The sequence below is a fragment of the Mauremys mutica genome, chromosome 6 (assembly GCF_020497125.1).
Source record: "Mauremys mutica isolate MM-2020 ecotype Southern chromosome 6, ASM2049712v1, whole genome shotgun sequence".
NCBI lineage: Eukaryota > Metazoa > Chordata > Testudines > Geoemydidae > Mauremys > Mauremys mutica.
In genome coordinates, this window is record NC_059077.1 from 91,661,326 (window position 1) to 91,678,740 (window position 17,415).

Here is a 17,415-nt window from a genome sequence, read left to right on the forward strand (position 1 = left end):
TTGAGCTTCCTGCCGCATCCCTCCTGCACCCAAGCCCCCAGCCCTCTGCCCTGAGCCCCCTCCTGCACTCTGTACCCCTCCTGCACCCCAACCCCCTGTCCTGAGCCCCCTCCTGTACCCCTTGCCCTGAGCCCTTTCCTGCAAACCTCACCCCCTCCTACACCCCACACTTACTCCTGCATCTCAACCACCTGCCCCAGCCCTACATTCATGGCCCTGCATACAATTTCCCCACCCAGATGTGGCCCTTGGGCCAAAAAGTTTTCCCATCCCTGCCTCAGCCAAAAACTCCTGGGCAGCTTCATGCACACCTTTTGTCTTTGGTGGGGTTTTTGCTTACAGATATATCAATTGAAGGATGAGTTCAACCCTTAATAAGATTTCACCCAGCTCATAACTGCTTAAACTCTCCGAATACTTTAGCAGACTTAAGTGGTGCCTTCTGTTGGGCCTCTTGCACAGGGCTGAAATTCGTGCAATAAAGCTTAAACTCAGTAGCTGAGTTGAATTATAACAATTCTGATGCTATGATGAACATATATTTAGCCTGATTATAACACAGCTTGGGATTGTCCAAAATGACTTGCCAAACATCGTTATAACTCAGTCTGTGTACAGCTGAATTTAAACCATACTAACATTGTTAAACATAGTTGTTTCAATTGAGTATGTAGAGTATTATACAGCTGCATTCAAGAGCACCTGCAAAACTATTTTGTTTCTAGTTAACAAAATAAGAGCCTTGCCTTCTCTCTAATCACACTCTATCTAGAGGGATATGTGTGCATAGAAGAAATGTATACTCAGCAGAGCATCACTTTTCCACTTCCTAATAAAGCCCTTCCAGTAGCTACGTCCTGGGCAGGATTGGAAAATTCTGTGTTAATGCAGGAAAGGAAAGAGATGCTAATGGAGGAGGAGAATATTCTTGATTGTTTACAGCGCTTCAGCTACACAATTTCCCTTCATGTCAATGTAGACTACATGGCCAAAGCCCTGAGCATTGAACTGAGAATATACATGGAAGAGTTTTAACCTCACTTGTAGTTTTCAGTCTTCAAAGCAATTATGTTCTCCCACAATCAATGCTAGCCAGTGCTACATGTAGGCAGAAGTATTAATACATTTCAGGAATGCCAAAGCTCAAATCAAACTCCTGCTATGATATTAGAAATGAAAAATGGAAGCAATCAAATTGGTTATAAGTTTGAGCATATTTGATGCAGTTGTTATGGTTAAATTATGCAAAGGGAAAATTTAGGCTGAACAACAGGAAAAAATGTCTTAATGATGATGCCTTCAATACGGTGAAATAGTTTCCAAAAGGAAATGACAGAAGCCTTATTTCTTGGTCCATTTAAAATTGGGAAAAATGCTAGAAAATGTAGCATAGGAAACAATCCTACTCTGGCAGGCTATGAACTAATGACCTAATACCAGTAGGTCTTTGCCATCTTTAACACCCACTTCTTTTGCATAAACTAGATTTGCATGAATTCAGCCAGAAAGACAGGGTAAATATTTTTCCGAGTGTTTTTTATAAATCCATTTGACTGAATATTTTTTAAATGCGGTTGTGGTACCTGTATAGGTATGTGTAGACTATCACTGTACTAGACAGCCTTCCTTTTCTATATATAGTAATATACACTAAATCAGCTTTGCCAGCTTTGTTTTGTTTCATAACCAGGCTGTATTGTCATAAAGCTGTGGTTTTCCACCTTTTTTCATTTGTGGACCCCTACAAATTTTGAATGGAGGTGTGGACACTTGGAAATCTTAGACATAGTCTCTGGTCCCCTAGGGGTCTGTGGACTACTGGTTGAAAACCACTGTCATAAAGAAATGTAGGGTGCAGGTTTGTTTACTGTTTTTCCCCCAGCCGGATTTTCTACATGGGAACTTTCTAGTACATATTCCAGGCCCCATATTTCCCAAGACTGAAGCCCATCTACTTGCTGAAGGAGACATTGTAGAGAGATTCTCCACCCTAGGAAATGAGTGTGCTCTTTCAAAGTGCTCATGATCTTTGAAGCAGAAATTGAACTCAGCTCTATTGTCTGGTTGTATAAACCACTAACCATTGAGACAGCCAAGAGGATGGTGTCCTGATTTTCAAAGGGGCTGAAAGAGAGTAATTTTGGTCTGTCAGTCTTAATTCTGTCACATAAAAATATTTTTCAAAATGATGATCATTGTTTCACTTATTTAGCTCACCCAAATATACTGGGAACTTTACAAACATGGGACAATGAAATCTAGATCTGATCTAGACATTCCAGCTAGTTTATAACTTGATTTGGCTCTCAAAACTGAAACCAAGGACTTCATTGCTTTGTTATATTAACTTACTCTAATGACACTAGTTCTGAGTTTGGATGGATTTTTACTTCAAGAATAATTTTTAAGCAAAACAATAGTTAAAATTTCTGTAACCAGCATGCATTCAGTTCTGTGTAATAGCCCTGGGAATTTCCTCTGACAGATTACAGGGAGTGTGCTTTTGTTTGAAGATCCGCAGCTGTAGATATTCTTCTACTCTTCCACCCCTGCTCATCTTCTCTCCTCTCTCCTGCTGCCACTCACCACCAAAAAAAAAAAAAAAAAAGAAGAAAAAAAATCTTGGCCACAGAGGACCTCTTCAGAATGATTTTAGATAATATGACTCTGAATATCATCAAAGACATTCAGAGCATCTACCAGCTGTTCCTGCCATTCTGTGCTCTCCTCCTGTCTCACTGATCCTTAAGAATTCCCTGTCTCCCCAAAAGTGTTGTAAACTCTATTATTCATAGGGGTGGAAGGGCAGCTTTTCCTTGCCAACATGACAAGAAGGGAGCAGTGGGACCACAGGAACAGCTGCTGCAAAATTTTAACTTACCAGTTACTGGTGGAGTGTGTGCCTCAACATGCAATATAGTTGCCATGCATAACAGATGGGACATTGGGAAGCTTCCCAGTATTCTGATATATCAATATGCTCCAGCTTGAAATAGCTGTGTGATGGCCCTCAGAGGAAAAATCGTTTGTCTTCTGCCAATTAATAACCAATTTTCCCACAATTCAGACTTCAGAGCATAATCCTTTATGCACTCTGGCTAATAAGTTCTCTCAACTTGTATCTTTACATCTTGTTCACTGAAACAGACACATGATTGATGTCTTCTGTGGCAAAGACTTATTTTTATTCCTTAGATTTATCAAAAGCAGCAATTCTAAATATAGGCCAAATTTTGACCTCTGATGCATGTACACAACTCCCATTGTACTCCAGGAGATCAATAAATTCTCAGATCAGTGAAATTCTGCCTCTCTCATGCCATACCCCTGGGTTAAGAACAGTTGCAGTCAGAAAGATCTCTGTTCATTCATCTGAAGGCAGAATTTGGTCCATATATTAACATAATTAAATCTCTACTTCTGTTAAATTCATGGCATTATTTGAATTATTAGAGGTTGATCTAAATCAGTATTTCTTACTATACTCAAGTACTATACACCAGGGTAAAAAATCTCCGCTCAGTTCCACCAGTACGACTCTACTGCATAAGCAAAAATTTTAAACAGTGTATATTTTAAATATATATTTCCATATTTATATACTTCAGGCCTTTATTATTTCCAGTGTTATCCCTTTATCACCATTCATGTTAGATTATTTCTTTGTGTACACTTTTTTCATTTAGTATATATTAATTTAAAATTATTTTTCATTAATCATTCATATACTCTGCTTTACTAGATAACTAACACAGAGTCATCCACTTCTGAACTGTATTGTGAGCAAGAGCGTGCATTTATTAAACAGGTTTCACACACAAGCTTATTATTGAACATACTGAGAGAAAGAACCATTTTGTTTTACTACTATTTGGTCTTGTATCTTTTTAAGGATACTACATGTACATAGAGGCATCCAATATGATTTATGGACAGAAAGCACGGCTGACTTCAAGGTCACTAAGAGGGATCTCTGGAAAGCAGTGCTTGACATTTTTCTATCACATGCATGGAGCTGGGACTGGATTGTTAAATGTTTATGTGAAAAAGGAAAGTGATAGTGAAGAAACCCTCTTATGGAGGAGGAGAGGTGAACAGAGCATCACATGGCTAAGGGGACTGATAGAATATGAATGTGATAAATACCATCAGGTAAGCAAAAGACTGAGCCACATGGAAGATTAAATTGCACTGTTCTCTGGGATTCATTTTTTAGCTCAGAGACTGGGCTCCACTTGAACTCAGAATTAAAAACTGACATAGGTGGGGTTTCAATGAGATCTGGAGATTTTAGAGGAGGGAGGAAATCAAATTCATGAGTCTATTCAGAGCTTGTGTCCTCTTCTGTCCATGACAGAGGAAGTGTTGAGATGCTTCTTGTTCAGGATCACTGACTGGTGCTGCATGTGGCATTTCATTTGAGCAAGGTGAAATACTGGAGAACTTCTCCCAGTTTATAAGAGGGAGGGACTATACCAGATACAGTCATAAGTGGGTTGCAAACATGAATGTCTCAATTTATATTACTGATCATGTCTGTTTTTGTATATATTAATTTAAATGATATTGTTCCACCCTTTCTTGCCAGTGGTCTTAGCTATATCGTCTAGATCTCATTTTTATCTCAAGCTCATAAATGTTTTATTTTCTCCAACTGCAAAACAACCTGCTCTGGAGTTGGCATAATTGCAAAACTACGGTACAATTCTCAAGGCCTCTTCAAGGATGTGGCTTTCTGAGTTTGGCACAAAGCTTGAGCTGAAGATGTAACTGCCAATTAGGGGCCAAGTCCTGAGAGGCGCCATCTGCCCTAAACTCCAGGTTAATTTCAGTGCAATTTGAGGACCCTCAGCACCTCATGGGACCGGACCCTAATAATAATCATTCTTGATAGATGTAGATTTTCTGAACCGCACATTTTCCATTGCAGGCATATTTGCATGCCTTTTTTGAAGCCAAAATTACCATGATTGCCCATGTAATTACATTAATTGATTGTGCAAGTCCAACTGGTCATTTGCTCATGCAGTTACATTGCATGTGCAAGTGAGCCATGAAAGTGTGTGCATAATTATGAAAGTCTGGGCCCCACTGACATTAAATTTAGAGATGTATTTGAACCAAACCCCAGTTTTGAATATCCAGACATGAAGGTTAGAAATGCACTGGTGCAAGTATAACAGGAAGTGAAACAGCTGGAAGATGATGTAATAGACAAGGTTGTGCTACTTGGAATATTTTACTACTAATGATTATTAAATCTAATTGTATGTTGATTTACAGAAGATGACAACAAAAATGACTTAGACCCTTATTGACCCAAATACCTTGATTGCATAGATATGCCCATACAAATCTTAAAGGAGGAAAATCTTTCAGTCCCTTTTTACTATTTCTGTTAATCTTTGCTTGTATTTCTTCTCCACAGCTGGTTTTAGATTTCTCTTTCACCGTCACTATAGATCAATTAACTCTCAATTCATTGAAATTTTGACTCATTAATGATGCATCTCTCTTGGTTAAGATGCACATTCTATGGGTCTCGGAGCACATCCCTTAGTTTCCAATTTCATCTGTCCAACAATTGGTCATCTATTATGTGACCTCATCTGGCAACTCATCTTTAGATTCAGTTATTCCATACTCCTTAACCAACAGCCTTCTTAGAGGGACCTCTAAAATTATGTAACTTGGATGAAAAATAGACTATCCTATCACTCTCTCTTACTATTCAGGACCTCCTGGCTTTCACCAGAATTGCTCCATCTTGGCCCTTGTGTAAATGAAACAAACAAGAAGATGCATACACACAACCAAACGAAATATGCCCACCTTGTATTCCTTTGCAATGCTTAATTCAATTTGTAAACTATCCAGAATAGAGACAATTGCTTATTATCAAGGAGAACTCATACTTTTGCTGACAAGAATTCTCTGTTGATAGGCTGCTTAGAAGAATTTAGCTACCCAAGGGTATTAGAGCTTATATTTGGTTTATAAAAAAAAATCCCTCATACACTTAGAACTTAAACAACAAATAATTTTTTATTTGTTATCAAAAACATTTGTAACAATGCACAGAGACCCCTTTTGCTGTGTTTCCTCTTGTGGCTGTGCCTCAGTAATTCTGGAGTGAAATCTTGGCCCTGTTGAAGTCAATGGAGCTTTGCAATTGACTTAAATGAGGCCAGGATTTTAACTCTAGTGTGTACAATAAGAACCTGCGTCTGCTACTATTAAAGTCAGTGGTAACATTTCTAATGTCTATTGGAGGCAAGATTAGCCCCAAAATGCATTAACTATTAATAGAAAACATGGGTTCATTTTGTCTTAAATATCTAGAGATTAATTAGAAAAATTTTTGCTTTTTATTAAGAGCTAAATTCAACTACAGGAGTAAGAGGAAGAACTTGCTGGTTTATCAAAAAATTCTGCCCTCACAACTTGCCTGGTGATAAGGACAACACTCAGGCAATGAAAAAACAAGAGAAGCATTATATCATTAAAACTAACTGATTATTTATCAGTCATCCTTAGGACAAAACAGTTCCATACCATATTCTGAGATTTGATTGGCCTTTTCTGGGTGTCACATGCATCCCAGTTCTCTAACCAATTAGAATGACGTCTATTAAAATATGCTAATCACTGAGCATATAAGTTTTTCTTAGAACAGCATTAGGGTTGCATTATATCTTAAAATAGCCTGCATCGGGGTTTTGCATTTTTAAAAAGATGTACTTTTTTCTAGCTGTGATATTTATGAAAACCATATGGGTTGTTTTTACAGATTATTATTGAAGCAGTTCGTGGAGTGTCAATAAGAAGTGACATTGCTATAGATGATATTCTGTTCCAGGCTGGACCCTGTAACGGTAAATTTTATACTTGCTTATAATTCTCTTAGGAGACACCTAGGTACTACAGGTAGTGGTTTTAGTGAGTCGGTGCTATTTTTCTGAGTCAACACTGAATCAGTTCCACAGTAGTGTGGTGTTAAGAACCACCGTGCTGCTGGAGGAGCCATTTTTTTGGATGAGATGTAAAACCAGAGTCCTGATAGCTTGTGGTAAGTAAAGATCCCATGGCACATGGGTGTAAGCCCAGTCTCTTGCTCAAAGTCCAACACGGCAATTCAATTCTGTGTATGTAAAAGTGATAAACAAACACTTAATACTCTTCCCTCTTTTCTGTTCTAGAAATGGGAGAAATTACTCAGCATTCATCCGGGGATTCTGATGACTTAAATGAAATTGAGTATTAAGTAAGTTCTGCTGAAATGAATGAAGCACCATGTAAGTTATATGTGAGAAACTACACAATTCCCCCTCCCCCATTTTGTATAAAACGATAAATACTGGACTATTTTGAATAGGTCACCAATGTATAGGAAGAACTCGGCACACTCCTGTCCTTGGCCTTTGTAACAAAGTTACTGACTCAGGGCTTCTTAGACTGTTCTTATTGGATTTTTTCTCTTTTGCATGTGATATTAGTTATTATATAAAGGCTTCCCATTTTGCACAGATCAAGCAATAAAATACTAATGCTTTTTGGTAAATCTTTTTTGTTGCATAGGTAAAGAGAAGAAGGTAAAAAGGGCACAATTAAAATCAGATATTGTGTTATCTTAAATCTGCATTCAATGAATGTTTTGTGTTGGGTAGAAAGTGGGTTTTGTTTTTATTTCAAGACATAAATATTTTGAAATAAGTAAATAATATTGGATATTAATAATATCCTACACATCGAAAGCAATTATTCATGATGACAAATCTCTTTGGGAAAATGTAGTCTCTTACTGGTAATACTTTAAATGTTCCATATGAATGGATTTTTCACTATTCTTTGCCAGACTAATTACTATAATGAATCTATTTGCCATCCATGTGCATAACAAAAGGACTTCCATCAATGTTCCAGTGTGATTCAGTGTACGTTAATACTATATTAAAATACACTGCTATTGGTTTGTATGCAATAGAGGAGGCACTCTTTGTTTGGACTGCAGGCCTCATTTTTTAAATGTCAGTTTCTACACTCACACTTTTTATATACTTTACCCAACCACAGATGTTTTGCGTTTATGTTAAAAAGAAACTTAATTCACATAATCTGTTAACTCTTAAGATATATGTGTGTTTGTATTACAATATGGTTGTTTTAAAATTACCAAACTATCTAATAAAATGTAATTTTGAATAATGTCTTATTTTATTGCTCTACTTCAATCACTATGTTCTCTAGTTATTGCCATGATAATATGCAAACAAGCTTAGCATTTTCAGAACAAATTATGGGCTGGATTCTCCAGTACATGTGGCACTGCAGGAGCCCAGAGCAGCCCAAAAGCCAATGTAACCAGCTACAGGAGGATTCTGTATGTAGACACTGTAACAGTTCCTATTCCAATCCCCATTCTGGCTGCTGAAACAGGGTATGTGGCCCAGGAAACAGGAGTGGCCAATGCTCTCTTTTACACCCATGATCCCCCAGCTGCTGTAACGGTCCTTTGGGACTGCTGGCACCTGGTGCATATTGGAATAGCCTTCAGGCTGCTCTAATTTGCATCTAGAGTCCAATCCACTACCCCCACCTCCACAAGATGCACTGAACATTCCTTGGCCACATCTGAAGATACGGCCTTCTATCAGTAAGTCTACACTGCACAAAAGACTTGAGGCAGCAAGTCTCATAGCCTGCGTCAGCTGACTCGGGCTCGTGGGGCTTGCGCTACAGGGCTAAAAATTGCAGTGTAGATGTTTGGGCTTGGGATGGTGCCCAGACTCTGAAACCTGGTGATAGGGGTGGGTCTCAGAGCCTGGGCTCCAGCCCGAGCCCAAAAGTCATCTATGCTGCTATTTTTACCCCATAATGCAAGACCGAGTTAGTTTACTCAGGCTCTTAGAATCGCTGCTGCAGGGTTTTTATTTTTGCTGTGTAGATTTACCTTATACCTCCAGTCAGCTGGGTTTTTGGTGTATTTTTTTTTAACATTGGAGGCACAATCAAAGGATTTGATTTTGTTGAATACAATATATACATTAAACAAAGATCTTAAGATGTGTTAATTAACCAATCCTTCCTGTGATTTTAAACATGGGGTCCATAGACTATGTCAAAGGGGTCCACAAAATGTTGTTGTTACCATAGAACAGTGGGTGGTCGGCAGACTACGTCTTAAGATTTCCAAAGGGGGCCATACCTCCATTTGAAATTGTTTAGGGGTCCACAAATGAAAAAAGATTGAAAACCACTGCACTGGGAAGAGAAAAGGTGCCTTTAAGCCACTTTGTGTCTCCTGAATTCACAGCCTCAGGGCAGCACATGACCCCTTGATGGCCATGGCCAATTAAGAATAGAGGCAGCATGCACAATACTCCCCCAACTGGCCAGTCTCTATGCTGTGATAGGGGAGGGAGACAGTATAGTCATTCCATCAGTCTCTGCCAAGTAGGAAACCACGTACACCAGGGGAATATCCTGGACCTGGAGGCCAGTTTCATCTATTATATGGCACCTTGCATCACTGGAGCAGCATAACTGGACCACAGCAAAGCAAAGAATTGAGGCTGATACGTAAACTATGTGGCATGTCATATAAATCAGACATCTAAAAATCTCTTCAGAAGCCTTAAAAATAAATCCGCATGCAACTGCTATGAGCCCAGTTCTGTGGACTATTCCAGTATACCTTTGTAAACAGCCCTCAAAAACAACTACTGGATCCCAAACACTCAATGGTTTATATTTGGTTGTTCTGGAAACAAATTGTATTGCAGTAAAACTGGCATTGTCCTGAGAGCAGGACAGACCTTTCCATTGTCCCTTTGTTTGTAATATTGTCTTCTTTATTTTGCTGTTTGTATGTGTATGTTCTATTACCTCATCTTTTTGCATATTTTTATTACTTAAGAGGGACAAATTCTTATCAGTTACACTGGTGTAAATCCTGTTTATATCAAATTTAATACAGTTATTTTGGGTTTACACTAGTGTAAATGAGACCAGATTATGGCCCAGTATTAGATTAATCTTGGTTTAACATAAGGGCCTGGTTCACCACTCTTACTCCAGTTTTACTTTCATGTAACTCATTAATCTAGTTGCCCCACTCTTTGTGGCTGGAAGCTACACTGGCAGCTGAGAGTGTCAGCTCAGCTGTAAGGAAAGGAACTTGCAGAAACCCTAATGCCATTGGTGGAAATCCTGCCAGTTCCAATAGTGATGGTGGAATACCCGTACCCATCCCTAACATGAATCTATTGAGGGTCCTCCTCAAAAGTGGGGGAAAGGATGTTGAATAACCAATGACTTTTAGGAACAATCCCTATGACTAATTTTCCATACAATTAGCCTTCAAAATGGAAGCTGGTTATCTCTGCCCCTGCTCCCTAGTTGACTGCAAATAGCTAAATCATGCATATTCCTGAAGGAGTTGTTTATTAATTACTGTATATCCCCTATGCCTTTAAAATTCTTTCTCTGTGGAAGAATTGCTAGATTATGCTGCCATCTTGTGGAAAAGACAATAACACCATCCTCAGTTTGAAATCACCTTAATATGTTTTTTTGTAATAGCAATACTTTTTACGCTTCCCAATTTCAAATATCAGGGAGGGGATAGAGGAGTGAATTAAAAATGGCACTTTGAGCTATATTCAAAATGTAAACGGATATGATGTCAGCAAACAATACTAAGAGACCAGCTGCTAGCCTGTCTCCATGCCAGGAACTCTTCATCTGACTAACCCTAAATCATCTGAGCCCTGCTCCTAGCTTCTCTCCTGCCCCTTGCTTCTCCAAATATAAGATCACCTTCCCTCCTGAAGATCCTCTTGCTGGCACATGGCATGACAGAACTGCCTTAATGAAATTAATAGGACTAAATCAAGTATTGCCTCTCCCCTTGTGGGTTCCAGGACTAGCTGCTCCAAGAAGCAGTCATTTATGGTGTCAAAAACTTTATTTCAGCATCCTATCCTGAGGTGACATGTGCCCAGTCAGTATGGGGCTAGTTAAAATCCCCCATTATGACTGTTTTCTATTCCGATAGACTCTCTAATCTCCCAGAGCATATTATAATCACCATCTTGGTCAGCTGGGTGGTAGTATATTCCTAATGCTATACTCTTATTATTCAAGTATGGAATTTATATCCATAGAGATTCTAGCATACAGTTTAATTCATTTAAGATTTTTACTATATTTGACTCTCTTCTTTCTTTCGTGTATAGTGCCACTTCTCCCCTGGTGCAACCTAGTCTGTCATTCCTATATATTTTATACTGTGGTATTAGTGTCCCATGGATTATCAGAAGTCCACTACGTTTCATTTACATCAATATTCTCACCTAATACTACCAGGCACTCCAGTTCACGAATCATAGTCTTTAGAAGTCTAGCATTTTTATACGACACTTATAACCTTGTCCACAGGTGTCAGCGCCGTGACGTGAGCGTAACTGACCACCTCCACCGAAGCAGCATCGGACAAGCGGTGCAGCCGCCTGCTGGGGCCGGCCCTGGCACATTGCACAGCAGCGACGGCTGCTGCTGTCACCACTTTAATCCAGACACCCAGCGTCGGAGACCGGTCTAGGCGGCAGTTTCAGGCTTGCCTCGTGCCCCTGGGTAAAGGCAGCTGCTGGGGTGAGCAATTGCCCTCCTTCCCCAGCCCGAAAGGCTGAGCCCCGCCAGGGAAAACAGAGAGCAGCAGCCCTCAGAGTAGGGGAGGGGTAGGAGGCTCAAGAGAACTACGCCTCCCAGCATGCAATGCTCCGCCGGCCACAGGGAACGGCGGTGCCCGCTTGCCGCGCTGCGTGCTGGGCAGTGTAGTCTTTGATGGCTGCACAGCAAGCTGCGAGGCGTAGGCAGTTTGCTTGTAAGGTGGGGGACAAACCTCCGTGATTCCGTCGTATGCAAATGAGGCGCGCCGTCTACGCAGAGACAAGGGTTCAAGTTGGGACGCTATTACCCCTCCCCCCCCCTCGCCATATAAAATCCTAAAAGAGAAGCCCTATCAGAGAGCCCGCAACAACCAACGTCACAAATGCACCACGTGCCCAAGCCGGCTTGCGGGAAGGTCTCGCGCGAACGGACCCTTCATACTGAACTGAAAGTCATGAATTGGCCCCACCCCGCCATCTCTTAACCAGTGACGTTTCACGTGACGCCTGGTGTTTCATTAGCCAATGGACTATGCCTCTCCCCTTCCGTCCCACTCTGTCTACCAATGGGAATAGGGCGCGCGTGTCGGACTCGTTTTCATCTTAACGGCGGGCGACAAAAGTTTCGGGTGGTGGGCGGTGCTTCAGGTTGGCGCAAAGATGGCGGCCCCGGGCAAACGGAAACTCGGGGCCGCCACTAGCGACAGCGGCGCCGGGTGGAGTAAGCGAGGCTCGGGGGCTGCCGGGCCAGAGGGAAGCGGCCGGGGGCAGCCGCGGTCGCCCTTCGTGGAGGGCTCTATAGTCAGGGTCACTATGGAGAATTTCCTGTGAGTGCGGCGTCCTCTGCTGCCGGGGCGAGGGGCGGCGGCGGGACAGAGCGAGCCGGGGGCGCGGCTCGTGCTGGGGGACTGCGGCCGTGGGGCTGGGCCGTGAGGACGGGGGTATTTGGCACTCGGCTGAGGGCCCAGCTCCGGGAGTCAGGGGATCGCGCCAGGCTCGCCCGGCCCGGCCTGGGTTGCAAACGGGATCCTGGGCGCTGGCGGCGCCGTCCCGCCGCCCCTGCTGTCACGTGCGATAGTGGGAGGGAGCCCGGCTCCGGTGTGGGGACGCGGGGGCCTGCCACCCCCAGACGTGTGGGCAGAGCTCGCTGGCCGGTGCGGCATCTGCCTCCCCCCTCTCCCCCGCGGGGCTCTAACTGCTGGGGCTCTGGCTACTGGGGCCGGCTTAGTTCCTCGCACTAGCGCAGGGGGTCAGCAACCTTTCAGGAGTGGTGAGCTGAGTCTTCATTTAGTCCCTCTAATTTAAGTTTCTGCGTGCCAGTAATGCATTTTAACGTTTTTAGAAGGTCCTTTTCTATAAGTCTATAATGTTTAACTAAACTATTGTTGTATGTAAAGTAAATAAAGTTTTAAAAATGTTTAAAAAGCTTCATTTAAAATTCAGTTAAAACGCAGAGCCCCTGGTACCGGTTGCCAGGACCTGGGCAGTGTGAGTGCCACTGAAAATCAGCTCGTGTGCCGCAGGTTGCCTACCCCTGCACTAGTGGCATCACGAGACTAGAGTGGCTGGGTGTTGGCCATCTTATAAGACTGGGGCAGCGTGTGTGTCACTGGCTGTACCTTCAGTGTTGGACAGCACCTGGCCGTCATTCACAAACAGCTTGAGCAAAGTGCCGTGTACTGGCTAGCTTCCGCTGTGTCCTTCCCAGGCCTTTCGTGTTCCACACCTCCAGGAAAAACTGTTTAGCATTATGGCTGGGGCCTGAAACTGACACCTAAAGTATGGCGGTTTAAGCCTCAGCCTGAAGTAGTCAACTGCTGATCATTTAAAGAAGAACTATTTAGACTATTTGTCTGCTCCACAGCCTGTCTCCCACTCCTCTTCAGGTGCCAAAAGCCCCAGCAGCCAAATCCTTTAGGCAACCTCTGCTTTACAGACTGTCAGTATAACTGTTGCAATCTACCCCCGCCCCCCGGGGGTAGACAGTGCTGTGTTGACAGGAGAGCTTCTCCCAGGACATAGCTGCTGCCCCTCGGGGAGGTGGACAAACTACACCAACAAGATAAGCTCTCCCGATGACATAGTAGGGTCTGTAGTGAAGTGGTACAGTGGTGCAGCTGTAGCACTATACATGAAGAAAAGCCATTACTTATCCCGGAGCTCTTCTACAGTGTGGCTAAGTGTTGTCAGTAAAATCTCTTTGGCGTTTGGAAAACTGAAAATGAACGGACAGTAGAAGATACTGAGTTTAATGTAAAAATAAATGGCACAGGAGGTACAGTACTGACTGTACTAAGTGTATTAATTATTTGTAGTGCATTAGCGCTTAGGAACTCCAGTAATAGATCATGACTTCACTGTGCTAGGCACTGTACAAACATGTAACAAAACCATTGTCTCTACCCCAAAGAGCTCTTTAATATTAGTTTTCATTACAATTCTCAGATTTTGTAACTAAATGAATTTATCACAAATTTCATATTGGACTGGAAATTTCAGTCTACTGACAGAAGCTGGGAACTATGCTGCAGATATTAGATCTGGCTTGCTGTGGTATCACACAGGCCTTTAGTACAGATTATGCCTTCTAAGAGCTGCAACTACAGGAGGCAGCCCTCTGCCTACCTGAGTCGAATCTGACAGACTTAGAAACAATCAACTGAACAAAAAGTGTTTAAATCAGCCTTGCAGAATTCATAGATCAGGGTTGGAAGGGACCTCAGGAGGTCATCTACTCCAACTGCCTGTTCAAAGCAGGGCCAATCCCCAGACAGATTTTTGTCCCAGATCCCTAAATGGCTTCTTCAAGGATTGAACTCACAACCCTCGGTTTAGCAGGCTAATGCTCAAACCACCGAGCTATCCCTCCCTGCAACTTATATGCTTTCCCTAAAAGACTAACCTTTTTTTTGCTTTTTGTTTTGACGGGTGAAATATTAAGGATGTCATCTTGGTTCCATTGATGTTAAGGGAGGCGGGGGGGGCGGCTATGCAGTTGATTCAGTGGAGCCAGGATTTTACTCTAAGCTTTTCATTCTCCCCAGTCATCATGGTAAAGGATAGACATGTGCTGCAGCTGGTATATTTTCATTACACCGTGTTAAATGATATGGGATTAGTTTTTTTTGTGCCATGTGTTGAGCTTTTCTAGAAAACCATATTTAGAAAAGACTTCAATCTTAGAAGTACTGCTTTATCATATTTTAAACAGTCAGAATGGCGCTGAGGCAAATATGCTTGTTTTGCATGAAACTGTGATTGATTTTTCTGGTCTATATCGCTGTCTATTAGCCTAAAATGATGGTTTCTTTCAGAACATATGATAATTGTGAAGTGTCTCCAGGACCCCATTTGAACATGATAGTAGGAGCTAATGGAACAGGAAAGTCAAGCATTGTTTGTGCCATTTGTCTGGGATTGGCAGGAAAACCTTCTTTCATAGGGCGTGCGGACAAGGTGAGTGCGAATTTTTGAGATCTAGACATTTAATTTAATAATTTAGGGCCCAGTCCAGCAGGAATAACCGTAATCCTGGTGGTTTGTAAACTCCAAGTGGATAATAATACCTCAGCAGGTCAATCTGCTGCAGAAACAAAACCTCTCTTAATTGTCCAGCTCTGCTGTAGCTCTACAAAGAGCTCTGCAGCTGTAACGTTGGTCTTCTGCTTATCAACCTGACTGAGCTTTTGTGTTCAGTCTGGAAGCACTTGATTCATGTTGGGACCTCTTTAAATTTTTCAACTAACACAACCTACTTAGAGAAATTGAAGCATGTAGGAATAGTATTAATTCCTACATTTTCTAACTTTTTAGTGTTTCACTTTACTACTTTAATCACTTAAGTATTTTTTTTCATCAGAACTTCCAAAATGCATGGAATCTGTGAAAGTCTGAGGTGCTTATCTGTTGATGATTGATATCAAATGGTGTTGTGTTAGAGAGCAAATTAGATGATTTTGGGGTACATAATGCTTTTGGTGTAGAGCCTTATAGAGTGTTGAAATGTGTTATTGACAGCATTATTGGCAATATGAACACTCTTAATCCAGAAAAAGAGTGCCTTGTACCTGTTTATCTTAATGCATTTTAGATATATGTTCAACTAAGCAGGAACAATTCTTATTCCGGAATAAGAATGTCAACATATGAGGTTAATTGGGAACAACTCCATGTGTACATTTAGGGAACAAATCCCTAAATGTATTTCTTTGGGTGGGCTCTGCTCATCCTATTCATATATTGCAGTGACATTGCAGCCCTGATAATAAAATGCTCCAATGAGCACTGCTAAAAGAAGGTTCCACCATCAGAGCTGCACTGTCAGCGTATTCCATGAATATGAATATGTAGAGTCCATCTTTAAGAACTTTGGTTACAGGTGAATAAAATTTCATTTTTTTTCTTTAATAATACACATCTCCTTTATAAAGGTGTAGTGTATTTATGATATATTGAAAGTGGACCTTTTGAATAGGCAGTAGGATTTTCTAATCTACTTATTTGTTGGTTTGACCTTTTTATGTGTTTTTTTGAAAATTAAGAGGGTATATTTAAAGTTGGTTTAGTGCTAATGGATGGCTTATACAGCTGTCAGGAATTGGCTGAATCCCTTTACGTGTTCCAGACGTCTTAATGACTTTTTCCTCCCCATGCCCAAGGGGTTCAGTTTTTTGTAAAAATAGATGGGCTTGGGGCCAAATCAGTGTACTCATCTCTTAATCACATTCATTTGTATTTTCTAGCAGTAGGCAATATGACTTAGTCTGAAATTCCTTCTTCTGTGTAACTTGATTCAAGGGTCAGTGTATTATAAGGCATCAGTCTTGGAGCAGATCATGAAGTACAAAAAACTGTTGTAGAGCTCTTTAGACAAAAAAGAGCCATACTCTCTCTTTCCCCTGTAGAAGAAACAGAAGCTGGAGGGAGGGAGGGAGGCAGTAGTTTTGTATAAAATTCTAATTTCCTCGTAACAGGATTTCTCTAGTGATTGCCCAGCCATAATCTTTTTTGTAACTACATATGAGGGAATTGTATGCATGACAGCATTGTAAATTGGTACTAGTTATTGGCATACCTATTCCAAATCAGTCATTAAATCTAAATTGTTTTATGTCTGATTTTTAAATATATTTTTAATAGATACATTTTGTATTTAATATTTTAAAATACTGGTTCCTGTAACTTTTGCTCTGCAGGTTGGTCTGTATGTAAAGCGAGGGTGCTCAAAAGGCTTGGTTGAAATTGAACTGTAAGTACTAAAACCATTTTTTGCTGACTTTATCTTGTGTTTTTGTTTTAATAAACAGATTTGTAAAAAGTTTTGTAGACAGCATCTGTTGAGGCACTGATGATTTGTGGTGTGTAAAGAGTACTTTCTTGAAGCACAAGCTTAGTATAATAAATTTTAAAGTGTCAGATAACTGGTTTGTAAGAGATGATCCATTAGCTAGCTAACAATTTGTCATTTTCTGCTTCAGCTTGCCTAATCTTTAAGGGAGGCTCCCGGCATGCAGAAAAGGAAAGAAAAGTTGTATATAGAAAGCAAGTGCCTTGATTAATCATGTTAGATTTTGGTGTATTTAATGTTGTGATGCAAATGCTGTTTTATGTAAACACTTATAACCATTAATATAACATGTAATTATATCTAAATTGTTCTATATTTAATAAAAAATAAAAGTAAAACTCTCCAGGAACCTTTCTCCAACCTTACATTGCAACATATCTTTGCATAGTACTTGTTGGG

The 17,415-nt window shown here is 41.0% G+C and overlaps 2 protein-coding genes across 4 annotated transcripts in view; both read left to right on the forward strand.

Moving 5' to 3' along the window:
- The window catches only part of MAMDC2 (MAM domain containing 2), a 108,006-nt gene extending 99,875 nt beyond the window's left edge, over positions 1 to 8,131 (forward strand). Inside the window, exons 12-14 of one of the 3 annotated variants that reach the window (XM_045022500.1) lie at positions 3,893 to 4,152; positions 6,791 to 6,875; positions 7,200 to 8,127. In XM_045022500.1, the coding sequence (XP_044878435.1) occupies positions 3,893 to 4,152; positions 6,791 to 6,875; positions 7,200 to 7,264 (410 nt within the window). In that variant the 3' untranslated portion in view covers positions 7,265 to 8,127. Of the gene's footprint in view, positions 1 to 3,892; positions 4,153 to 6,790; positions 6,876 to 7,199 lie in introns of those variants that run through there. The other 2 variants (XM_045022501.1, XM_045022502.1) reach the window with 2 other exon arrangements.
- A 4,192-nt stretch (positions 8,132 to 12,323) lies between these two features.
- Positions 12,324 to 17,415, forward strand: part of SMC5 (structural maintenance of chromosomes 5) — a 96,958-nt gene continuing 91,866 nt past the window's right edge. The window contains exons 1-3 of the mRNA XM_045021685.1: positions 12,324 to 12,496; positions 14,984 to 15,125; positions 16,865 to 16,917. Of these exons, the coding sequence (XP_044877620.1) occupies positions 12,330 to 12,496; positions 14,984 to 15,125; positions 16,865 to 16,917 (362 nt within the window). The 5' untranslated portion in view covers positions 12,324 to 12,329. The remainder of the gene's footprint in view (positions 12,497 to 14,983; positions 15,126 to 16,864; positions 16,918 to 17,415) is intronic.